The 24127-nt window shown below is 38.1% G+C and overlaps 2 protein-coding genes across 2 annotated transcripts in view; one reads left to right on the top strand and one right to left on the bottom strand.

Moving 5' to 3' along the window:
* Positions 1-24127, bottom strand: part of cnr2 (cannabinoid receptor 2) — a 302290-nt gene that overhangs the window by 135117 nt on the left and 143046 nt on the right. The gene's annotated exons all lie outside the window — the stretch shown is intronic.
* Positions 1-24127, top strand: part of me1 (malic enzyme 1, NADP(+)-dependent, cytosolic) — a 90343-nt gene that overhangs the window by 26097 nt on the left and 40119 nt on the right. Inside the window, exons 2-3 of the mRNA XM_084386052.1 lie at positions 24-157; positions 4708-4857. Of these exons, the coding sequence (XP_084242178.1) occupies positions 24-157; positions 4708-4857 (284 nt within the window). The remainder of the gene's footprint in view (positions 1-23; positions 158-4707; positions 4858-24127) is intronic.

Here is a 24127-nt window from a genome sequence, read left to right as displayed (position 1 = left end):
ACTGTTCTGTGTCCTCTCTGCAGGGGATGGCCTTCTCCTTGGAAGAGCGCTTGCAGCTGGGCATTCATGGCCTGTTGCCTCCCTGCTTCCTCAGCCAGGATGTACAAGTATTGCGGGTCCTGAGAAACTACGAGCTGAAAAGGGATGACTTGGACAGGTGAGGAAATGGAGTAGTGACGTCCATCCTGTTGCTCTCAGTCCTGCTTTTTTAGAATTACTCTCTTTAATCGATGAGTTGATTTCTGTGACTAAATTTCACACCATCAGATCACAAACATTATAGTGCTGTTGCATTTGCACAATATAAGTAGATCCTTTGTTACAGCAAGAATTATTTTCATTTTCTTCTCTTTTTTGCTTTCCCCATTTTTCGAAACTGCAAAGCAAAGAGACATCAAGAGTTGACGAGACATAAAAAGCATCATCAAAGTGTCATCAAAATAACATCAAAATAACATCAATAGGTCTTTAACTATCATGTTAGTTTGCATTTTCCCAGAATTCATTAGTCCCTGCAGGGGATCTGTTTTGCAACCCATGTTTTGCATGCTTGACTTTTTTGGAAATTATGTTTCCGTCATATCTCAAGGCTACTAGTCACGTAACAGTCTTTGGTTTGTCCTCGCAGACTGTGGACAAGGTTTATTTCTGGATGGGTCGCTTTCAGTCAAATGACCTTGATCTCGGCATGCATATTGCTGACTGCTTGAGCAGTGAGGGAGTCTTTCCCAGACTATCAAAGTTATTTTGATGTTTTACTGGCTGAATTTTGTGAAGGGACGAGCAGCCCGCCAACATTTTTAACAAAAATATTTAAAGGGTGTTTGGTAAAAAAAAAGTCAAAGTTAAAACAAAAGAGAGTAAAACATGCATTTGCTTGGATTAGGCAGACCACACAACAAATTTTGACAATCTTCTGACAAAGTGCAGCACAGGCCTCTGAAACCAGACTCTGCCATAACCAGTGGTTAATGGGTTAAAGGCTGGGTTCAGACTGTCAACATGACTGAGGAGCGATAGTGACTAAACATTCCACAACATACAACAAGATGGAAGGAACAGAGCTCTTAGAGCTAATTCATCGCATAATGCAAATAGTTTCATTTGTTTGATTATTGTCACGCAGTGTGGACTACTTTAAGGCCCTGTCCTAAATGGCACCCTAAACACTTGCGGTGTTAATATTGTACAAATTGTACAAATCATGATTTGCATATATCGCAACGGCTTGCAACAACTGAATGATGATTTTAGGTGATCAGGGGCCGTATTCACAAAGAATTTTAAGGCTAAAAGTAGCTCCTAACTGGCGAATTTAGGAGCAACTCCTAAAAATAATGGGCGTGTCTCTCGTAACTTTAGGACTCCTAATTTTTTTGACTAAGAGTAATTCACAAAGCATTTTAGCCCTAAAAGTAGCACCTAAGCCTGGGACAGCTTAAAAGAAGTCGAGAGGACTCCTAACTCACTAAGACCTATTCACAAACCACTTTTTGTGGCATTTGTGGCATTTCAGTTTTGAAATGCGTATACGGCGGCTACAGGAGCTTCCAATCGCGAGGGAACAATTTTGCATTGTAGGCATAACTAGGGATGCAATAACGCCACCAACAACAACCAAAACTAGGCTACTCATTCATTGCATGTAAACTAATTGTAACGTTTGATTGTGAATCAAATTAAAATGTTCTTCTCTTTGCAAACGTAGGCAGAGGCATATAGTGACAGATTAATTCAATAATGTTGCAAAGATATTGCATCAATCCATATGTTTCATTAGGCTACTAGGCTATTTGTTTTTCCTTACTCTTTATTCATTTAGGCTATTTATTCAGTTATTCATCATCTTCCGTCCTTCGCACTACTTGTGTAGCGCACGCATTCTCAGACCTGTCACCTGTCCATCATCATCGTAGGGGAGGGGTTTGGAATCATTCCCACGTTACAATCATCAGCCACAATTACAGTCAGTTCCAATCATCAGTTACAATTAACAAGCCATCATGACACTCTCATAGAGGAGTCTGAGAGGAGGATTCAGCCCGCACCCACAGTTACTGTTGATGATTTAGTGCCAAAAGAACAAAAAACTTATCTTGGCTATATCATTTTCAGTTTTTACATATATATAATTTCAAGTGATTTTAAACTCTTAAGGCATTATCATATCACATACTGTGTTATTGAACTTATCACATTTTTATTCAATATTGTGCTGCCCTACACATCAGGAAAAAAGAAAGATAAAAAAGAATGGAGATGAAAAAGAAAGAGAGAAAGAAAGATGCATTAATAAAGAAGCTGTGTATCTAAATAAAAATTATGCAAAGAAATTGTTCCCTAATCTAAGGTCCAGAATTATCATGCTTGTTAACATAGTCTAAGCACCTCATTTTGAAGTTCTGCCTTCCCCTTCACAATGCCATCGCATGTAGTAGGAACTGTAGAAACTCTGTGAAAGCCATTACTCCCATCAGTTTATTGGGAATACATACAGCTTTACAGCAGTTGGCTTTGCCAAAATAGAAGACGGCCAATCCAGCCAGATTCTAGCTGAGCTGAGTCTCAAGAATGACATTTGGTTGACTCTCCTGAGATTTAGTTAGGTAACAAGGTGCCAAAATATCACTCACACATTTCACCATCACCATCACGCTGTCAGAGCGCTGCGGTCTAAATTTGTCGTGACTGTCATGATAGAGCTGACACTTTAAGGTAAAGTTAGATTTTTTTTTTCTCATCCCGCCTTGTGCACTTTACAGTCCTGGTACACATCTGTTTCCTTCTGCCTGAGGAAGGTGGGCACACTTTTTCTGAGCCAAACAAGAGAGATATTATGCTCTTGCCTTGATGGAAAGCTTGCTCGCACTGATGGGGAATGTGATGTGGTCTTAATTTGGGTCAGATGTAGAACTTGAATGTATTTATCTTGAACGTATTTCTATAACAAGAAACTTGTGTCTTAGATCTCTGGGGGCATTTTTGCATATTTTTCCTAACATTTTGACACAAGCAGGGAAAAACCCAAATTATTCTTGAGCTTTGTTTCAAGCAGCAGCACATGGTTAAGACTTTTTAATGTGACAGTCTGGTCATCTATGTACTACTTTTGTTGGCATTTTCATGTCATTTCTGTCCTCTGATATTGTGTCCCTCTCCCTATGCTGTAAACCAACTTTACATTACAATTTGAGTAAGTTTCTTGGCTCAAAATAATGAAGAAGTCTCTCACTTTCACTCTGGTAAGAGAAAAAATATCATATAATATGTAATAAAAAATAATACATCAACATATATTAATGTATTATGATTTTTACATATTAAATATATGTTTATATTAAATATTATATTATATCATAGGTGATATTTCAAACTCAAGTTTTTATGGTATTTAAAATCCACCATACAACTACAATAAATCCACCATGAAAACCAAAGTAAAGACAAACAACCTTGGATGTTTCATTAAAGACAGAGGAAGCTACTTAGTCTGTTTTTTTACCCACATTATTAAAGGGGACCTATAATGCCCTTTTTCAAAGACTTTAGTAGGCTTTTCATGCTTGAATGTAAAAAAAAACAAAAAACACATTATTTTCCAGTCTGTCTGTAACACTATTTATTTCCAGTCTTTTTGAAGCCCCTCCTTCCAAAAAGCACAATGTGCTCTGATTGGTTGGCTGGACCAGTGTTTTGTGATTGGTCAACCGCTTCATTGTGTTTTGGAAATGTTACACCCCTAACCACACCCGAGAGTTTCAACACACCACTGATGCAACTCAATCAGGCCTCGTCCACTTGTTTTGCGTATACCTTAGGTGGAATTATTTAAATGAGAGATATTCTTACGTGTACATTCCCAGAGCAAAACTCAAGACTACAGTCAGTTCAGAAACTAGATCATTAGAGAATAACTCTAGGAGTGGACTTTGTAGACCTTTTTCATGCTCGAACAGCAACATTACAAACTATGTAAAAAAAAACATAATAGGACTTCTTTAATTGTTTAACTTAAAAGTCGGTATATAAAACATGATCATTGTATACATTGTATACACTACTTGAGTACAGTAAGAGGTGTGAACCAATTGTGAATATTTTAATACATTTATGAAGCTACATTTAAAGTGCACTTCTATTCATCCAGTCAGAGAGATTTCCTCAGCATTCTGTCTCACCTGTTTTCTCTCCAGTTACCTTCTTACTCACTTGTGGATGTGGGCTTGTCTGTTCCTGGTGTCACACTAGCTGAATCAGAACGACTCAAAAATAGGTCAGGGATGTCACACTTGATGATGACACTGACTGTTGTTGCTGAAATCTTGTCATTTTCTGTCATAGTTACAGATTAAGAATCGAAGAGGGCTGAACGATTAAACAAATATGTCTGACATTTTGCTCCGATTCCCTGTCACTGTTTTGAGAAGCTCCATTTTGGCAAGACACTTTAACATCAACATGACCAAAAGAAAATCTAAAGCTGTTACGCCAGCTTTAAGTGGTTGGGTAGGATGTTTGGGTAATCCTCCCTTAAATATGGAGCAGTATAATCCCAGGAGGTCCTGAAGCTACTCACCATACCCTGTGTCTGTCCTTCTTTCTACCTTTAGTTGCATTTTTATTGTCTTTTACTTTAGTATCTGCTGAATATTGTTATAAAATGTCCTATAATGCATGTTGTTGTCTTTATGTTCCACTTTCTTACAGATACGTATTTCTGATGGGCCTTCAGGACCGTAACGAGAAGCTGTTCTACCGGGTCTTGATCTCAGACGTAGAGAGATTCATGCCCATTGTGTACACGCCTACTGTCGGCCTAGCGTGCCAGCAATACGGCCTTACCTTCAGGAGACCTAGGTAAGAAGACTCCTGAACATAATTTTATTTGTTTTTATAGTTAAGCTCTTTCTCCTTCAACACGTTCCTTTAGCAAACGCATCCATCCGACTGGCAGCTTATCTTTTAGGTCCTGGCATTGTCACTCTGCTTTTGAATTGTTCTACAAATCATCAAATATCTTGCCTCAAGGAAAATGAAACTGAACGCCTCTAGGAAAGTTGAAACATCTGTCTGGAAAGTTGAATATACATCCTGTCGTAACAGAAATTGTATTGTATGGTGGAATTTGGAGACTATGCTGTCAGATTTTTTGACTCCTTGAAGTATATGCCAGTTTAAATAAGCGTAACCTTCAGTTCATTGACGAGCTTGGCATATGTTGTGAGATTGTTATCGCTCTTTGCTTCCTGTCCTGGTTCAATGTGATTAGCAGCCATTATCACCCATTTTATCTCTCAAATTATGCCTCTTTTTTGCTTTTTTTTCCCCTCGCCGCTGTACTTTGTGGTCTGGACATGATCAAATATAAGAATGCTTTTCAAGTCTTTTCATTGTTTTCGAGTGAATTATTTTGAGGGATCTCCTAGGATCCTCAAATGAGGGGAAATTTTAGAGCATTCCACAACCTCAATGTTACATGAGAGCCTTCTGCAATCTCCCTAAATGCAACGTATTTGGAAAGAATGCCTAGCAGACTCATTACCTCTGATGTTATGATATAGGACAGGGGTTCTGAACTGGTGGGTTGCAACCCAACTAACCATATAATTGTGCATCGTTAAGATAGCAAGATAAATGAAAGGAATACAATTAAAGAGAAAAGTTTCCATATATTTTGTTGATGAGGTTAGAGACTGTAGATCCAATCAAACTATGGTATTTTGGTGCACTTGGTTATATTGATAATATTATTATTATATTTTTAAAATTTGGACCCAGTGTTTGTTTTACATGTTAAAGGGCTAGTTCACCAATAATTAACATTCTGATTTACTCACCCTTGTGTTGTACAAACCTATTACTTTCTTTTGTGGAGCACAAAGAAGCTTTTTTTTAATCAATATCTTCTTTTGTTTTCCACAGAAGAAAGAAAGTCATACAGGTTTGGAATGACATGAGTGTCAATAAATGATAACTGAAACTACTGTATGCCTTTTAACCTGGTTAATTAAACTTCTGCTGTTGTTTGTGCATTTACGCAATAATTTTGCATAATGTTGAGCATAAGCAGTTTGTAGTCTTTTTAAAAATGTCTAATTTGAAGTTTGGATGCACATTTTGATGGTCATATTCTGGTCAGTAATTCATTCTTTTTGTATTATGGCTGATAATATAATATAATATAATATAATATAATATAATATAATATAATATAATATAATATAATATAATATAATATAATATAGTAAAATAGGCCTATATAAAGATTATTAAAGATTGCTCACATTGGCCAAAAAACAACAACAATTTCTTCCTCCTTCTCTTTGAAGCAAATCTCTTTTTTGTATTTACACTCATACAAAGACTTACTCATGGGTGTTAAATGTGTCAAACGGACCACCAGGGTGGAGCAGAAATCTCAGATTAGAGTGCTAATCACAACAATGTGAAATACGCAGTGTGAGGTGCTGCTGGGCATTATTTCCTTGAATCTCTCACACACAGACAAAACAGAAGTGTATTCCTGAGTAAAGTATATACATATTATTAGGGCTGTCAAGCGATTACATTTTTAAAAAATCGAATTAATTACACGATGTTGCAATTCATTAATCTAATTGATCGCCAATTAATTGCACATTAAATTTGGCTGAGAAATTACCCCCAAAAGATAATTTAAAGTCATTGTGTTAAATGAGGAAAGCATCAAATAGACATTACAAAAAGTAGCTTTAGAAAAAAATAATTTATTTCATTCAACATATTATTACACATATGTTTTTAGGCTTCAATGGCCATGAGGGTGAGTAAATGATGACAGTATACTACTGTATATCTTTAATGTTTTTTTAAATGATGGAAATATGACAATTTTTTACTCCAAATGTTTTTATTGGTTTTCAATGACAATACAGAATAAAACATCATAAACAGTATACAATAAGATATTATCCATTATTAACCCCTTACATGATCTCCCCCCCCCCACCATCCAATAGCTAAAAAAAAAAAAAAATAGGTAACAAAAATAAATAAATCCCCTACAAAGATCCTCCTAATAAACGAAAATTATGTACCATTGCCAGTTACAGGCGCACAAGGTAAACTCTTAATGTAATTTAAAAAGGGATCCCAAGTCTTGTAAAAGGATGTAAGTGAACCAGAGAGTGAATATCTTAACTTTTCAAGTCCAATACAGTGAAAAATGTCCTGTATCCACCTGTCATGTGTTGGAGGGGAAGCATGCCTCCACTTAAGAAGGATGGCCCTTCTGGCCAAAATTATAGTTAAATTTTTGTTTCAGGGGGACGATTGGGAAAGTAGGGGAACTGCTTCTGTACGAATTGTCTGATTTGAAAGAACCGGAATAAGTGATGACTGGGTAGGTTATACTTTTTAGATAAGGAAGAGAAAGAGACAAATACTCCCTCATCATAGAGGTCACTAATCTTGAGAAGGCCATTAGAGGACCAGAGACGAAATGCAGGGTCTGAACTAGACGGGGGAAAAAAGTAGTTATTGAGGATGGGCATATAAGTGGAGCCTCTATGTAAACCGTAATGTTTCCTAAATTGGACCCAAATTTTAAGAGAGCTAGTGACAACTGGATTATCTGAAACTTAGTTTACAACTAAGGGAAGCTGAGAACAGACAACCGAATAGAGAGTGCTTTTCATTGATGACGTTTCTGTATGCACCCAAGGAGGGCTGTCAGAGTAGATATCTTTGTTCCAAAAAAGAAGCTTGTTGATGTTACAGGCCCAGTATGACATAATTTTTTTAATGAAAGAATACACTAAATAAGAACCTGAAACTGCCAGTAGGTGGTGGTAAATGTCTAAATGAGTAAGTCACTGAGTCATTCTTTCATTCGATTCGTTCAAATGGCTGATTCATTCAGGAATGAAGTAAATGGGACGCTTTATGAATGGGCCATTTGAATCATTGGTTCACCCGATTGATTCTCCCAAAACGCGGATTAATTCAGAAATGAAGCACTGCTGTGTGTTGCTCGGAGATGCCCAACAGTTCTTCTCTGGCTTTAATGTGAATCTGCATTTGGGGATTTTGTATTCTGCATTCTTCTCCTCAGATCCTCTCAAGCTCCATCATGTTGGAAGGGGACTGTCAGTGAACTGCCATTTTCAGGTTTCTCCAGAGATGTTCAATTGGGTTTAAGTCTTGGCTCTGGCTGGGTTACTGGACATTCACAGAGTTGTCCATAAGCCACTTTTGCATTGTCTTAGCTGTGCGTTTAGGGTCATAGTCCTGTTGGAAGGTGAAACTTCTGCCCAGTCCGATGTTGTGGATGCTCAGGATTAGGTTTTGATTAAAGCTATCCCTATACTTTGCTGTGTTTAGTCCCCCAGTCCCTGCCACTGAAAAACACCCCCACAGCATGATGCTGCTACCACCACACTTTACTGTGGGGATAGTATTGTGCAGGTGATAAGCAGTGCCTGGTTTCCTCCATACATGATGCTTGGAACTGAGGCTCATCAGACCAGAAAATCTTGTTTCTCACTGTCCTTTAGGTGCTTTTTTTTCTTCTTCAAATTTTTGGTGGGTTTTCATGTGTCTTCACTGAGGAGAGGCTTGAGTTTGGCCACTCTGGCATAAAACCCAGATCGGTGAAATGGTGCAGTGATGTTTGTCCTTTTGTAAGTTTCTCCCATCTCCATATATGATCATGGAGCTCAACTAGAGTGACCATCAGCTTCTTGGTCATGACTAACCAAGGCCCTTCACCATCGATTGCTCAGTTTAGCAAGGAGGCCAGCTCTAGGAAGAGTCCTGGTTACTACAAACTACTTCCATTAAGGATTATGGAGGCCACATGTGAACCTTCATTTGTGGCCTCCATAATCTATTATCTCCTGTGAACCTTCAATGCAGAGATTTTTTGCAGAGATCTCAGGGAAGGACTCTGGGTGGCAGCAGGCTCAGGGAAGGCAGCAGGCTCTGGGAAGGTCTCCGGGTCAGCAGCGGGCTCAGGGAAGGACTCCGGGCCAGCGGGCTCAGGGAAGGCCTCTGGGAAGGTGGCAGCCATTTTGGCGAGGGCTTAGGCGTGGCGGCCATCCTGGCTGAAACCCCCAGACTTGACCCCACTGCAGAGACGCCAGCTGCTCGCACCGAACAAAACGGCGTGTCTTCCAGGCTCGACACCAGTCTCAAATACCTATGGACCGCCCTAATTTCTTCATCAGCAACAATCATGGCTACCGGGAACTCTGACTTGGTGGCCATGACGGCTGGAAGCTCTGGCCTGGCTGCCATGATGGGACAAGATTCTGGGGTGAGGGCTACTGTGGGAGTGCCACGTTGCTCCTCCGCAACTCCCACAGTAAGTGCAGAGCTGCTCAGCTGCATTGCACGATAGATTTAATACTCGAGTGTCCAGTTAAGGCCCAAAAAAAGGAATGAGTGAACTGAGCGCAGGGCTGGGCGATATATCGCATGACATTGTTAGGTGCATCTCGTCAGTAAAGCCGGTTCCTTGATTAGTAGTAAATCGTCATCACCTGCTTTCAGATGGAGCAGCATTTACAACACAGAGCCGTAGTTAACTGACAAGCTGAGCCATATCGCATTAATTATCGCAGGCGATACGGCCGCGATAATTAATGCGATATGGCTCAGCTGAGCGGTTCAGACAGCCCTCCCTGAAAGAATATCATCAGTAAGTAAAAGTAAGTACAATTTATTTGTATAGCACATTTCACAGATAAAAAAAAAAATAACAAACAAATCACAAAGTGCTTCACAACAAAAGGAGGAATACACAACATTTATAAATACATTACAATACATAATCAAAAATGAATAACAAAAGCAAAAAAATAAAACAGAAATAAACAGAAAAACACATAAGACCGGCCTAACCACCCTACAGTCTAGCTAAAAGCCTCTTTAAATAGAAGAGTTTTCAACTGTGTTTTAAAATTTTCCACTGAATCCAAGCAGCGTATGGAAGGAGGCAATGCGTTCCACAGCCTAGGTGCCACAGCTTGAAACGAACGATCCCCTCTAGTTTTAAAGTGTGTGTGGGGGGCAACTAAAAATCTCTGACCTGTTGATCTCAGACTACGTGAGGACGTATGCAGCTGTATTAGGTCAGAGATATAAGGGGGCGCCTGTCCTTGTAGGGCTCTAAAAAAAAATCATTCTAAATTGCACTGGTAAGCAATGAAGTGAAGCTAAAACAGGTATGATGTGTGCCCTTTTACTGGTGTGGGTTAAAAGCCTTGCAGCAGAATTCTGGACAGTCTGGAGGCGACAAAAATCTTTCTTATTAAGACAAATAAAAAGACTATTACAGTAGTCTAAACGAAATGAAATAAAAGCATGAATGATCATCTCCAATTCGGCCTTTGACACCAAGGCTCTTATTTTAGAAATGTTCCTTAATTGAAAGAAACAGTTTTTAATAAGTTGATTCGAGTGTTTCTCCAAGGACATGGCAGAATCAAAAATAACACCTAAGCTCCTGAGACTCAGCTGGACAGACAAGCCTAAGGCACCGATATGTTGTTTTATCTGAGGGATGCTTTGCTCAGGGGCAATGATTAGTGTTTCAGTCTTAGCTGAGTTCAGGAGTAAAAAGTTATCATTTAGCCACTGCTTAATACTACTCAAACAGTTGATTAAAGAAGACAGTTTATATAACTCAGTAGGATTAAAAGAGCAGTACAACTGAATGTCGTCTGCATACAAATGATAAGAAACATCAGTAAACTGACCGATTATATGTCCTAGAGGCAGTATGTACAGAAGGAAAATAATCGGTCCCAGGACAGAACCCTGAGGTACACCACTCGATAAACCTGCAGTATCTGACATGATCTGATTAATAAAAACACTAAAACTTCTACCGGAGAGGTAAGAGGAAAACCATTTTAAAGCTGATCCAGATATCCCTACTAGATCCTGAAGTTTATTAATCAAAATATTATGATCAATAGTGTCAAAGGCAGATGTAAGGTCCAATAAAACTAACACTGTATGCTTCCCAGAATCAGCTGACATCAAAATATCACTCAAAACTTTAATTAGTGCAGTTTCCGTAGAATGTTTTTTACAGAAACCTAACTGATATTTGTCAAAAATATAATTTATCTTTAAGAAAGTAGTAAGCTGCTCTGCTACCACTTTCTCTAAAATCTTAGCCATAAAAGGGAGTTTAGATATAGGCCTATAATTCATGGGTTGCGATGGGTCTAAACTGGGCTTTTTGAGAACAGGTTCAACAATAGCATGTTTAAAAAAGTTAGGAACCACACCAGTTAAAAGAGAAGTATTGATAATTTCTACAACACGGGCCAATACTATCAAAAACCTGCTTAAACAGCATAGTCGGGAGAACATCACTGTGACAAGAAGAAGGTTTCAACTTATCTAGCAGAGTGGTGACCTCATGTAATGTCACTAGTTTAAAGGAGAAACACTGATGGGAAAGAGCCAAAGTACATGCCTTGATACAAGCAGGTGGAGATAAGATACTAACTCTGAAATCCCTAATCTTCTCAACAAAGAAGTTAAGGAATACATTACTGTCTGATGGAGAGAGCACTGCAATTGGAGGGACAGATGGCGAAACAATAGAATTAATGGTGTCAAACAAGAGTTTGGGGTTTTTCTTATTAGAAGATATTAGCTGAGAGAAGTATTTAGTTCTAGCACTTTTCAGAAGTTAATTTAGGGAAGCAGTTAATTCCCTAAGATAAAGCCTGTGAACTTCGAGTTTAGTTGTTTTCCATAAGCGCTCTATTTTCCGACGTTTACTTCTACAACTCTGGATAGATTTATTTAACCAGGGGCAAGGCTTATTAAGAGAGACAATGTTTGATTTCACAGGTGCCACTTCATCTAAAATTGCTAAACAGTGGCTGTTAAAAGACTCAGCATACACATTTGCATCACTGCAACCCCTTAGCCGTCATGGATCAAACAAAATAGAAAACTTCCCAGCAACATCCTGGTTAATACAGTAACTCTCCTTTGAGCCTTAATTCTCAGGGGCGGGGGGTCCCGAGGTAAGTTCAGGTTAAAGAAAACACAACTATGGTCACTCATATGTACATCCTCCACACACACATTTACTATCTCTAGACCTAATGAAAAAACAAGGTCCAGGGTGTGCCCCTTTAAATGTATAGGTCCTGAGACATGTTGCGTAAAATTAAAAGAGTCAGTAATGGATAGGAGATCTGTAGCTGCAATACATGAGATATCATCAATATGAAGATTAAAATCTCCAATAATTAAACCTTCCTGCAGCTTGATTATAGAGGATAAAAAGTCAGTAAAATCAGTAAGGAAGATGCCTGCAGGACCAGGAGGGCGGTAAATTAACACACAATAAAACATGTTAACAGAACCGACCTTAATCATCTGTGACTCAAAAGAGGAGAAAGTTTCAGAGTGAATTACTCTGCATAAGAATCTGTCACGATACACAACAGCAAGGCCGCCGCCTCGGCGTGCCATTCGAGGTGTCCCAATCACAGAGCAGCCTGCAGGGCAGAGCTCATTTAAATGTACAGCTTCCTTATCCTTTTGAAGACAGCCTCATCCCCACCTGAACCCCAGCTCTGCAACCCCTTCTCCTTCGTCTCCTCTTGGGATTACCACAGCCCCGAAACAAAAATCGGTATTCATATAGGCTGGGTACACACACAAACGGGGGGGTAAAAGTTTGACTATAACTCTCCCAGCTGTTACAAAGTCCTTCCATATACACTCCAATGTTCATCAGGGTGAAACGATCGTATGTCCGAGCAGCAGTGACACAGTAGTTTAAAGGCAGGGTTGATTTGACCATAAGAGAGACAAAAACAAACAAATAAAAACAACACAAATGTGACACAGCAGCGGCCATGCCGAACAAAGGCGCCATCTTGCCTGCGTCCACTGTAGCCAGGCATCAGGCATTCCTTGCTCATGTTGCTCAAATTAGCCAACTCAATCAAATCCAGAGCATAATCCTCAATGCAGCGATCTCCTTGATGGAGACGCGTAATTCTCCCTGCTGGATCCATTATGGGAATCAAAGACGGCAGGCAGAGATGAGGGATCCAAATGCAGGGAGATTTTAATGAAAATAAACAAAGAAAAACAAAGAAAACATGGGGAACTGGAGACACCTGCATGACATCAAACAACGACTGACAGAAAACCAGAGAAAACAAGGGCTATTTAAACAGAGAGGTAAACGAGCTTAACAAGGCAAAATGACACACCTGGAGCAGACTAATGAAAATGGAAAAGACTACAAAACTACAACCTGGCCAGAGGAAACAGGACACAGGAAAGAACACAGAAACTAGACACAGACAAACTACAACATAAAAGTCCCACAGAGCACAAGACACAGAAGCAGATCTGACAACGCTCAGAAGTTTTGCCTAGAGCTAGGTGGGTCATTCAGGGACTTGTCACAGTGTTGTCTTTAATCCCTATACACCTTGGAGATATATGAAATTTGTGACTTTCGTTTTTTTTTTATCCAATTAGAATTGCACTGCAGTGTACCTTGCAATTTATGGAAGCTATATAGTATACTTTTGACTTATTTAACTTATTGCCCTAGTACTAGCTACGAATATGTACTCTGACCTTTGGATGATTACAACACGTTGTGGTTTGAAGCCAATGTGTTGTATAGCATATTATGTTAATAATCTGTGCAATATTTAACGTTGCCCAATTCCAGGCCAATGTTTATCTGTAACAAATCATTGAAATTGGCAGAGTTGTTGAAATTCCTTTCCTCCTAGTAAAATTGTGGAATCTTACCCTAAAGCGAGAGGCTGATGAGAGAAATAAGGTGTAGCATTGGCAGTTTCAGTTGGTGTACTTGTTTATGATGGGGTGTTTTTATGATGTTATTTCCACATGCAAGTATCCAGCAATGGAACACTGTGAGGTAATAATATTAAATAATTTTATTAAGTTAAGTGCTAGTGCACTGCAGATTCCAGAATAATTGAAAAATCCATTTGTGTTGGAAGCCCCGAAGCATCTTCCTATCCTGTGAATTTGCATGTACTATAGTTGATTTGCTGTACAGAATGTTAAGCACTGAATATCACAGGACTTATTTAAGAAGAACTTATTTCCTAGTGGTAAGATGTTGAATGGTTTACCATTCTGTGATGGATGTAAATACCCTCCAGTTACTCAGAAACCTTATTTTCCAACCACAGTGATATACTGGCACATTCTGATTGTTTTTGCTTTATCCCGAGTAGAAGTCAGAGTTGTCTGTGTGGGATGGTTGTCTTTTTATGAAGGTATTCTAATCAGAAGTCAAAAAAGATTCTTTAAGGCAGTTTTTAGAACTTTGGTGATGAAAATAGGTGTTTCCTTGTAGAGCGCTATGTGTTTTGAGCAGCTGAATTTTTTTGCTGTGTTGACTCTATAGTCGTTTTTTATTTTTTATACATATATAGAGAATTATTAATTACATACAATCCCATGTGTTATAGTGTTTGCAATCCTGTGGTTCTTGTACCAGAAATTTTAATTGAGGCTGCAGGATATGTTAAATTTAGACATGATGAATTAATTTAGCATGAAATTAATAAGGCCATTTGTCCAGTCCACTAAAGCGTTTTTACCCAGCTGAGTGCGGTGCAGCTGTTTTTTTTTTTTTTGCTGAGACACACTACCCACCTTATTTTTCAACACAGAAGTAAGGTGATTTCTGTGAATGTGCGAGACTTCCGATTTATTAGCCGCTATAGCGAAATAATGCGACAAATATGTAAGTGCAGTAAACTGTTTGCACTATAATCCAGCGTGTTTATAATTAAGACAAAACAATAAAATAAAATGGCAAGAAATATCAGTTTGCAATATCAAACATAACGAGCTGTTTTGTACAGCTAGATATAACTGAAAGCTAATGACACAGGCAGCCAGACACATTAAAATTACAAATTGCTGTGCCCGCTCTTATCTGAAAATTGTTACTAGTATCTGATTTCACAATTAGTTTGTTTCTAAATATAAAAATGTCGACACAATGTAACATACTAGCTCTGGCACTAGTTTTGGATGAAGAGGATGTTGTTGTCGTTTGTTATCGTTGTACAAGCAGAATGTGACGGTTGGTCTGTGTGGTATTTTTCCATTGTGATTGGATGGCTGGGTAAAAACTGAGGCCGAGTGTCCACCAAAGCATTTTTAGCCAGCTGAAGAAGGCAGGCGCTCTGCTACATATGCCACTGTGGGTGCTTGGGAGCACTTTGAGAGCGCAGCGTTTTTTCAGTTGTGACGCTTTGCTTGCTATGATACGGAATATCCGTGGAAGTGTTACTAGTATCTGATTTCACAGATAGTTTGTTTCTGTACTGGTTCTATATAATTATGTTGCAGATAGCTGAGGAACAACTGATGATGACACGGTTTGATGTTTGGTTGACCAATCAGTGTAAAGTGGCATTTGAGATTGAATATTCAAGCTGTTCATTTTTTCTAATTTTATTGCTAAATTCTTGTTTGTTTGTTTGTTTTTAAATGAAAAATGCCATTTTCTCATTTTTCTACTTTCAATATTAAAAAATAAAAAATAATGAATGAACAAATGATACACAGATTCATAAAGGAATTATTTTTGCAGGGGGAAAAAAAAATTGGTGTTTAGTGTAGCTCTCAATGTGGAACCAGCAGTTTTGTAGATGTATTTGAGCTATACATCCCATTATAAGCCTAAAAGGATTTCAGGAATCTCCCACTCAAGGGAGCGTCAAGGCACCTGACACAGTGTCTCTCACATATTGTACAAATATACTGTTCTGACCTCAAGGTTAACAATGCACATTTACCAGATTTTAGTGTCAGTTAATATAAAGGGAGCAATAAAGTATATCAGACTCAGAGAAAACAGGTGTTGTACACTCAAACAATGTTGTAATAATTATCTGCATTTTTATTTCCTCTTAAACCTGTGGTCATCAGTCCCACATATGCCAAGCCGTGGTATTGACTCCTCCTTGGTGGTGCTCAGAGGCCAACAAATTCTCCATCCAGATGTTTTATTTTAGGTTAGCTGTTGATCCAGATGTGTTAGTCTGGGTCTGTGCCATTTATTTGCTTTTGGAGGATGTTTTAATTTCCACTCACCTTGGAAAGAAACTTGTGCTCAGAAGTTGGGTTGATTAAAAAAAAAAAAATGCTCTTTACACTTTTCATTCCTCATTTGAATGTAGTGTAATGAATTCAAGTCTTTAACAAAACATACATTTTACATAAAAATAGATAAGTCTGGAATAACATCAAATTGAACATCATACACGTTTGTTAAAGGTTATTAGGTCTTAGCCATGTGTTGTGAAATAATTTTACCTGTTTTGTAAAGATAAGACACTATACCATTATATATGTGTGGCAAATCACATAACGCTTGTTTTATGATTATTTAGGGATGCATAAGGCTTGGATACAGTGTCATTGTGCAATTGTTGTTTTGTTTTGAAACAGCTTATGAAAGCACACTTGCACAGTTTAATTGAATAAAAATGGTAAATTTGAAAGTTAAGTTAATGGCTAATTTATAGCTGGAAGAATTTAAAGAGATAATTTCACCCAAAAAGTGAACATTTCCATCCTTATTTACTCAAGCTAATGTTAAAGTACCTTAAAAATGTAGTTCGTTTGGTTCTTTAAGTCTCAGTGTCACGTTTGATCTGTGTTTGAGTTTAGAGTCTCAGAGTTTGAGACTTTGAGTTGAGTTTCCTGTCTTTGGATTTGTTTTTATGGTGATTAATTATGATTGGTGATTTGGTTGATTCTCTTCACCCGTTTCTCATTTCCTTTGATTGGTCTGCTTGTGTATTTATAGCCCTGTGTTTGTCACGTTCTTGGTAAGGTGTTGTCTCATAATAGTGGTTGTTCTGTTTATCGTGTTTTTGTTTCATGATATCCTGAGAGGTGATTTCTAAGTTTGTTTTCATTAAAGTCCCTCTGAAGTGCCTTGAAACACGCAGCATTATTCAATGTGTTGGCGTTATTTCCACTGAAACAGGAAGACAGGGCGGGACATATCAAACAGCTCCTCCCCTTTTTTTAAATAGCCAATAGCATTTTGTTTATATCACAGATCGGCCAGAGCCATTTGAGCTTGGTAAAGCCGTAGTTTCCTCCTAATCTCTAACCATTTCTCCTCCTAATCTCCTCCATATTGCTTTAAAATATAGCATTCTGTGCAGAATTCAAATGGGTTCGATACGTATTTTTGGTATGCGCCGACTCGCGCTTATGATCCACTCTGTGCTTTCATGTCTCTGGACTGGAGTACACTGTATGCACGCTGCAGCGGTTCGCATGACACTAACGTGAAACCAGATTTCATTCGCCCCAGTGGAAAGCATATTTACTCAGTCTGAATCATTCCCTATCCTCTACATAGTGCACTATGTGCCATTCACCATGTAGAAAATGAAAACAAGTGACAGGGGGCGGGACAGTTTAGATTCTAGAGAGCATTTGATTGGACAGAAAATCTGACAAGAAGCTGAAGTGCAGAGTGATGTCATCAAAATCATTGATCCATATTGGCGGAAGTGAGAGACTGTTAGTTTTGAATGCTTATATCTTCTAAATGTGAATTTTGTCATTGTCTTGGAGCACATTAGCTTATAGATAACAGTAAGGCTAACATGTTCATACTAAAAGCCAAAAAACGTCCATTTTGATTTCATGGGGACTTTAAAGAAACTGCTTGTGAATAGATCCAGCCGTTTATTTTAACTTTTGCTGCATTCACTGCGTGACACTCAGGTGCACTTGTTGTAATACTTTTATGATACTTTTAGAGTCCATTACATGGAAAAAAAACAACCAGTATTTTATTAAAAATGTCTCCTTTTGTGTTCAACAGAAGAAAGTCATACAATAATGAATTAATTTCTCTTTAAGCCTAGCAAGCAGAAGAAACTCTCTTTAGATTAAGTTAAATACTAAGTCAAGCTCCAGACTTTGGCCTGCCTGTACTGTTTCTCTGAAATGAAGTGAAGTAGGGAAGTCACAGCACAAAATCTTTGGCCTAACCGCAAAGAAAGCTTTTAATAGTTTGGGAATGAATTGAAGATGCCAGAGTGTGTTTAATAAGGGCTTGTGAAACACTATGCAGCGTGCTGTGATTTTCTCAAGGGGAAGAAAGAACTTTTTCTTTTTTTGCAGGCTCTATTACAGTGTCAAACACTATTGCAGCTTTTTATAACTCTGTGTGGTGTCATATTTTAAAACGGCCCTGTCCAACAGGTCACGGCGCTGACGCTTCTACATTTAATTTGAGTGCCTTATTATTTTATCAGCTGCAATAAGTGCAACAACTCCTGTGGGGAAAACAGAATCTCAGCCTGAAGAGACTTTAAATGTGATTTAGTTAAATAAATAAGCCTGTGGGTAATTTTGTCCTCCTTAAAACTGTGGGAAAGTTGCTCATTTTCTATTTAGCGGAACTGTTGATGTTTGGTTTTGGATGCATAGTCATAAATAATGTTGTGTAACAGGACATTTTAAATTCAAATCTCTATTTATTTTATGACCAATATGGATAGAAACCCAAACTGTTTGTAGATGTGAACACCGCATAGGACTTGTGGCCTTAAAAACATGTTACATTTTATGAGACATTATTAAAGCATTTATGTTTCCTGAATGTGCCCTTATTGGGGTTTTATAACCTGGATAGCATCAAAAGGTTGCACATCACTCCATTACTTTAGAAAGAGTGTGCAAAAGCTCTGAATACACTACTTCATCTCCGGATGTTAATCACATTTAATGAGGACTCACAAAGCCTGACAGGCATTGCAGCAAAAGTGAAATTTCGTGACTGGAGGTAAAAAAAACACACAAAAAACCACCCGTCAATTCATCTCTCCATTTGTGCATATAATTCTGATATGTGGGAGTTTATCATCATTAAAACTTTGGTGTCAGACTTATTTTTTGCTCGCATCTGCATAGCGTCAACATTTTGAAGAGATGTGAAAGTTAACCAACATCATGGACCACAGCTCTTTCCTGCTCATGCCATGCTAGCAAAGTCCAGACTAACTGGATAATTTGCCTGCATATGGCATATTATGCATATGGTTGATGTGTAAAATGTTTTTTAAGAAGATTTTTGTGCTGCTTTACTGTGATTATAAAATCCTTTCTATATGCAGTGCACCTTGCCCATGGTATGCTGTTTGAATAGACCTTTTCTTTGAGTATTCATTCTCATTAGACACATAAACACAGATGCAGCGGTTCAAGATGATTTGGATGAGGGGAAAATTGGCAGTAATCGTAGCTATAGCAGAGATTCAATGGGCACCGTGGGTGCAGCACACCCACAGTCAACAGAGGAGGCTTTGGAATATATTGTTGTATTATTTGTTTGGGAAAAAAGCTTTACTTAAGTAAATATGTCATGAACAATTCAGGCTTTTTTCATCAAATTTCCCTTTTTAATTTAAGGATTTATCCACTTATGTGACTAAGTGATGGTGATGTTTCTTTTCATTGGTCACAGCTTTTATGGAATATTGGATGTCATTCAATATATTTGCTTGCACCTCACAAGTTTACAGGAACTTTGAGCTCTGCGGGATAGGTGATATAATTGGTGATGATGGTGAAGAATGTTTTGTCAACTGAGGTAAAAAAACTGGGGAAAGTCGATTCTTATTGCTTTTTTTTTTTGTGCTTTTTTTAATGGGTGCTCTTCATCATTATGATATGTTATTTGTTTATTTATGTTAGTATCTTTGTAAGAGTTCAGAGGTTAGAGAATCTTAATTCAGCCGCCAGCTGTTTTAAGTGAGATGCTTTTTTTTTTTCACTAAATCATCAAATTATGCTTACTGCTGTACGTGAAACTTACATTAATCTTCTGTTGAAATGGGGTCCGATGAGACACGCGGATTGCATTAACAGTGATTTGTGTACATTCGTCCCACAAGAAAGACACTGTTATATTTTACATGCTTGTAGAAAATGCAATCCACAGTCATCTATAAAATATACCAAATCTGAACAATCCATAAATCATAGTCACACAAGCAATATTTAATAATGCTATAACTTTGCCTTTTATTTCATTTCCAAGGCTCTCTGAATTAACTTTCCTTAAAAGAGTCTCTGTGTGGTCAGACACAACTAATACTATTTTCATATGGGATGTTAGTGCAGTTTTGGCTTTTGCTGTAGAGTAGCAGTCAATATTTAGCACAATGAGCTATATGCTCTATTTGATTTAGCGTTTTAAGCATGTCAGTTGTTTAATAGCCAACATCACACAAAAACGCAACAATTACTGGAAAGTAATTGATGGAAAAATGGAGCATGGTTGTAATTTATCTGTCCTTTTTTCTTTGACTGCAGAGGGCTTGTTGCCTTGTTCCATTAGCATTGTGTGTGTGTGCGTGTGCGTGTGTTTGTGTGCGTGTGCGTGTGTGTGTGTGTCTGTGTTACTGTTATGTAAGCTTGGGTAATTTGACTCTTCTGGCTGTCTGAATGCCGAGTAGAGGAACTGTCTATGACTCTGACAAAAACAGACGGTCAGCCCACTCTGATCCACAGACATTCAAATGCAGATGATTTGCACCACACTTTATTGAAGGAGGAAGGCTAGTACCATCTACACCAACTTCAATCATTGTTTTTATTCCTTTCTAACTGTCATTTTTCAACCAAGAACTCTCAGCCATGTCTGGACTGATTATAATGAGGGTGACGCAAACCTCAGACTGGCACTCGGGGTCTGAAGATGATGGTCTGGGATTATAAATCTCAGATTTCAGGATCTGAAATGGCTTTGCACTTTGCAAAGGCTGTTTGGAAAAGGGTGGTGGGTTCAGAAAAATGAACCTCTCATGCAATGCGCTCCTCTTACTGGAATAGAGGAAAGTTTGGCCGCCGTCGGCAGTTGGGTGGAGAGGAGTCTATTGTTGCTGCTAGTGGCCCGCACAGAGCAGAGGAGAGGGAATTGGAAAGAACGGTTGGTGTGTTTGTCCAGCTGATTCTTAGTTTTTCATCTGAGTCCCTCCATTTCGTTCAAGCCAAGCACTTTTCCATCCCTCAGAGCACACGCACGCCCTTGCACACTCCCACGCAGTGCTCTCACAGATTTAGGCTCTCTTGTTTTATTGTTAGTGGATCATGTCCCCACAATGACGTTTGAAGCAAGTTGATGTCTACAGAACTTTAATTTTATACCGCTTGCTCTGGGCATATTTCCATTTGCCAACTCTGTAAATATCACTGGCGGTTTATAAAGGTGGAAACTAAATCTGCCCTTCCCTTTTTTTCTAATACCAGGTGCCCATTGCTGTGCATAGGAATCAGCTGACATTGTTGCCTCTCCTCTCCTCTCCTCTCCTCTCCTCTCCTCTCCTCTCCTCTCCTCTCCTCTCCTCTCCTCTCCTCTCCTCTCCTCTCCTCTCCTCTCCTCTCCTCTCCTCTCCTCTCCTCTCCTCTCCTCTCCTCTCCTCTCCTCTCCTCTCCTCTCCTCTCCTCCCACTCACATTAACTTTCTATCCTGTTATTAACTCATAGATCAGGATTAGGAAGGAGTCTGTGTCAAGAAATCAGTAACCACATTCTGAAAGAATTGTATTGTCAGTGTTTTTTGGTGCCAGAAATTGGTCAAATTTAGCCACATAATTTAATATTATGTCCCATTCATCTCTTTTTCTGTATTTGTTTTGTTTGTTTTGTTTTTTGTTTTTTACCCAGAGGACCTCCATGGGATTATTCTGTCTGTGGGATAGTTGAATCATACTTTTCTTCTTATTATAATGTTTAAATGAAAAGAGATTCCTGAACTAATTCCTGGCCTTTTAATCAGTGATTAATTGTTGATGAGGATGATTGCGATTTAAAAACAAAAAATGGCTAAGATACATGTGAATAATTCTGCTATTAACATTCACATGTGAATAAATGAATTTAATTAGATTGATCCCAGTGCTGTAGAAATGTATGCCTGGAAGCTTGTTACGCAAAGTTATACATAAAGTATGACATGCTGATTACCGATAAGCATTTCATAACATTAGTAAACATACTAATGGGTTAGTTTCAGGATTGAAAGGGTTCTCATTTAATAGTGTATTGTTTCTCCTCAGTTACACTGTCAGAAAATCAATTTGGAGTTCTCGCTTGACAAGTTAGCAGGATGTATTGCTGAGGGTGCTGCAGGCAAATAGTAGATTTAGGCTATTGAGAATTGGGTTCAGAGAATGGGATTTAGTGTTTTAGCAATTCAGTAAAAACTGTAATAAAATGAGGAACAAAGAGACACATTACATAGTGGCAGGTCTATTAGTTGTTGGTTACACTGTAAAACATTTCTAACCCTCCCAAATCAAAAATTTCAAGTGACCGATAACATCTGAATTTTTCAATTGGCCCAAGTGAAATTCTTGTTGCAATAGTCTGTTAACATTGGCTCAATGAGAAATAATACGTCAGACTAATTGAAAAATGTAGATGTTATCGGTCACTTGAAATTTTTGACTTGGGGATGTTTTTTTTTTTTTACAGTGTATGAAAGTATCCAATAGTGTGCAAAACTGCAATGAGCTTGCAATGCAACAAGCTTTTGATGAACAAAAACAGCATTTTGTGCATTACTGAGTGGAATGTGGCGCTGACTAACTTAAGCACCTTTGAGTGGCCACCAAGTGACCATTGCGTTCATGCACTCAGCAGAAATGTCTGTGATTGGCTAGTCAAAACATGATGTAAATAGAAACCTTTGATGCTCTTGATACACAGAGCGCTTAGGAAAGCAGCTGCCTGTCAGCAGGTACCAAGTTCCCGGTGCTTAGTGTAACTGTTACTACAGAAATGCTGGTATTGTTACATTTTTTAAATTGCGGTATTCACTTGGTACCAAAGTACCCATACTTTTGACAGAACAATGTCAGACATAATGTGGGGGAAGTTGTCCAGGCTGTCTGGGTATGGTTCAAACCTGTTTAAAAGATCTGTTGTGGTTTTCCCCTCATCATGCATAAGTTTGAGTCACTGTGGAGAATTTCATAGAGCAGTCAAAACCTGGGACACTTTAGTCTGAAATGTTTATGAGAAGAAACAGGTTTCCAAGGCATCATAACATAATTTGCAATGATGTTAAACAAATTTGAAAGATCTTTAGACATAACTAAGCAACATTTTAATGAGTACTATGCTTATTTCCCAGCAGAATTGGAATCATACATTGGCGACAACGGGGAAAATTGACATTTTACAGATTCATTTACTTGCATCCACTCCTTTAGATGCCATTTTTATACTTTCAACCAACCACCAAATCACATGCACAGGACTATGGGATATTATGGGCAGCAAAGTACATGTCTATAAAAATGACCAGAGGAGGGCATCTTAGTAGACAGGATGTTACTAACATTGAGATTAACTTCTTGTGCAACACCAGATGCTTTATGGTATACATTTTTAGTATAGTATAATCTTTTTTTAACTTATACTAAGCAAGGATGTATTAAACTGATTAACTGTGACAGAAAAGACATTTATAATCTTACATAAGATTTCTATTTCAAATAAATGCTGTTCTTTTTAACTTTCAATTCATCAAATAACCCTGAAAAAAAAAATCACGTTATCCACTTAAATATTAAGCAGGGCAACTGTTTTCAACATTGATAATAATACAAATATTAAGCACAAAATCAGCACTGAATGATTTCTAAAGGATCATGTGACACTGAAGACTGGAGTACTGGTTGCTGAAAATTAAGCTTTGCCATCACAAGAAGAAATTACTAATTAAAATGCATTACAATAGAAAATAGTTCTTTTAAATTGTAATAATATTTCCTAGTATTACAGTTTTTACTGTATTTTTTATGAGAGGCTTTGGTGAGAGGCTTTTTTAAAAAACATTAACATATACTTACATTACATATCCAAAACTTTTGAACGGTAGTACAGTATAATATTTTAGACTAAATATATACCGAGTTGGCTCCTGACAATATCCATTTCATTTATTCAATTTTAAAAAGTTTGTTTACTAAAGCTGCAGAGGCTATTTTTCATGGTGCTTGTGATGATTGACTTTTAAAGAGTTCTGTGTCAGAGGAGCATGCAGTCTGAATTA

The sequence above is a fragment of the Rutilus rutilus genome (assembly GCF_951802725.1).
Source record: "Rutilus rutilus genome assembly, chromosome: 17".
NCBI classification, from domain to species: domain Eukaryota; kingdom Metazoa; phylum Chordata; class Actinopteri; order Cypriniformes; family Leuciscidae; genus Rutilus; species Rutilus rutilus.
This window is presented reverse-complemented; position numbering and strand designations above follow the sequence as displayed.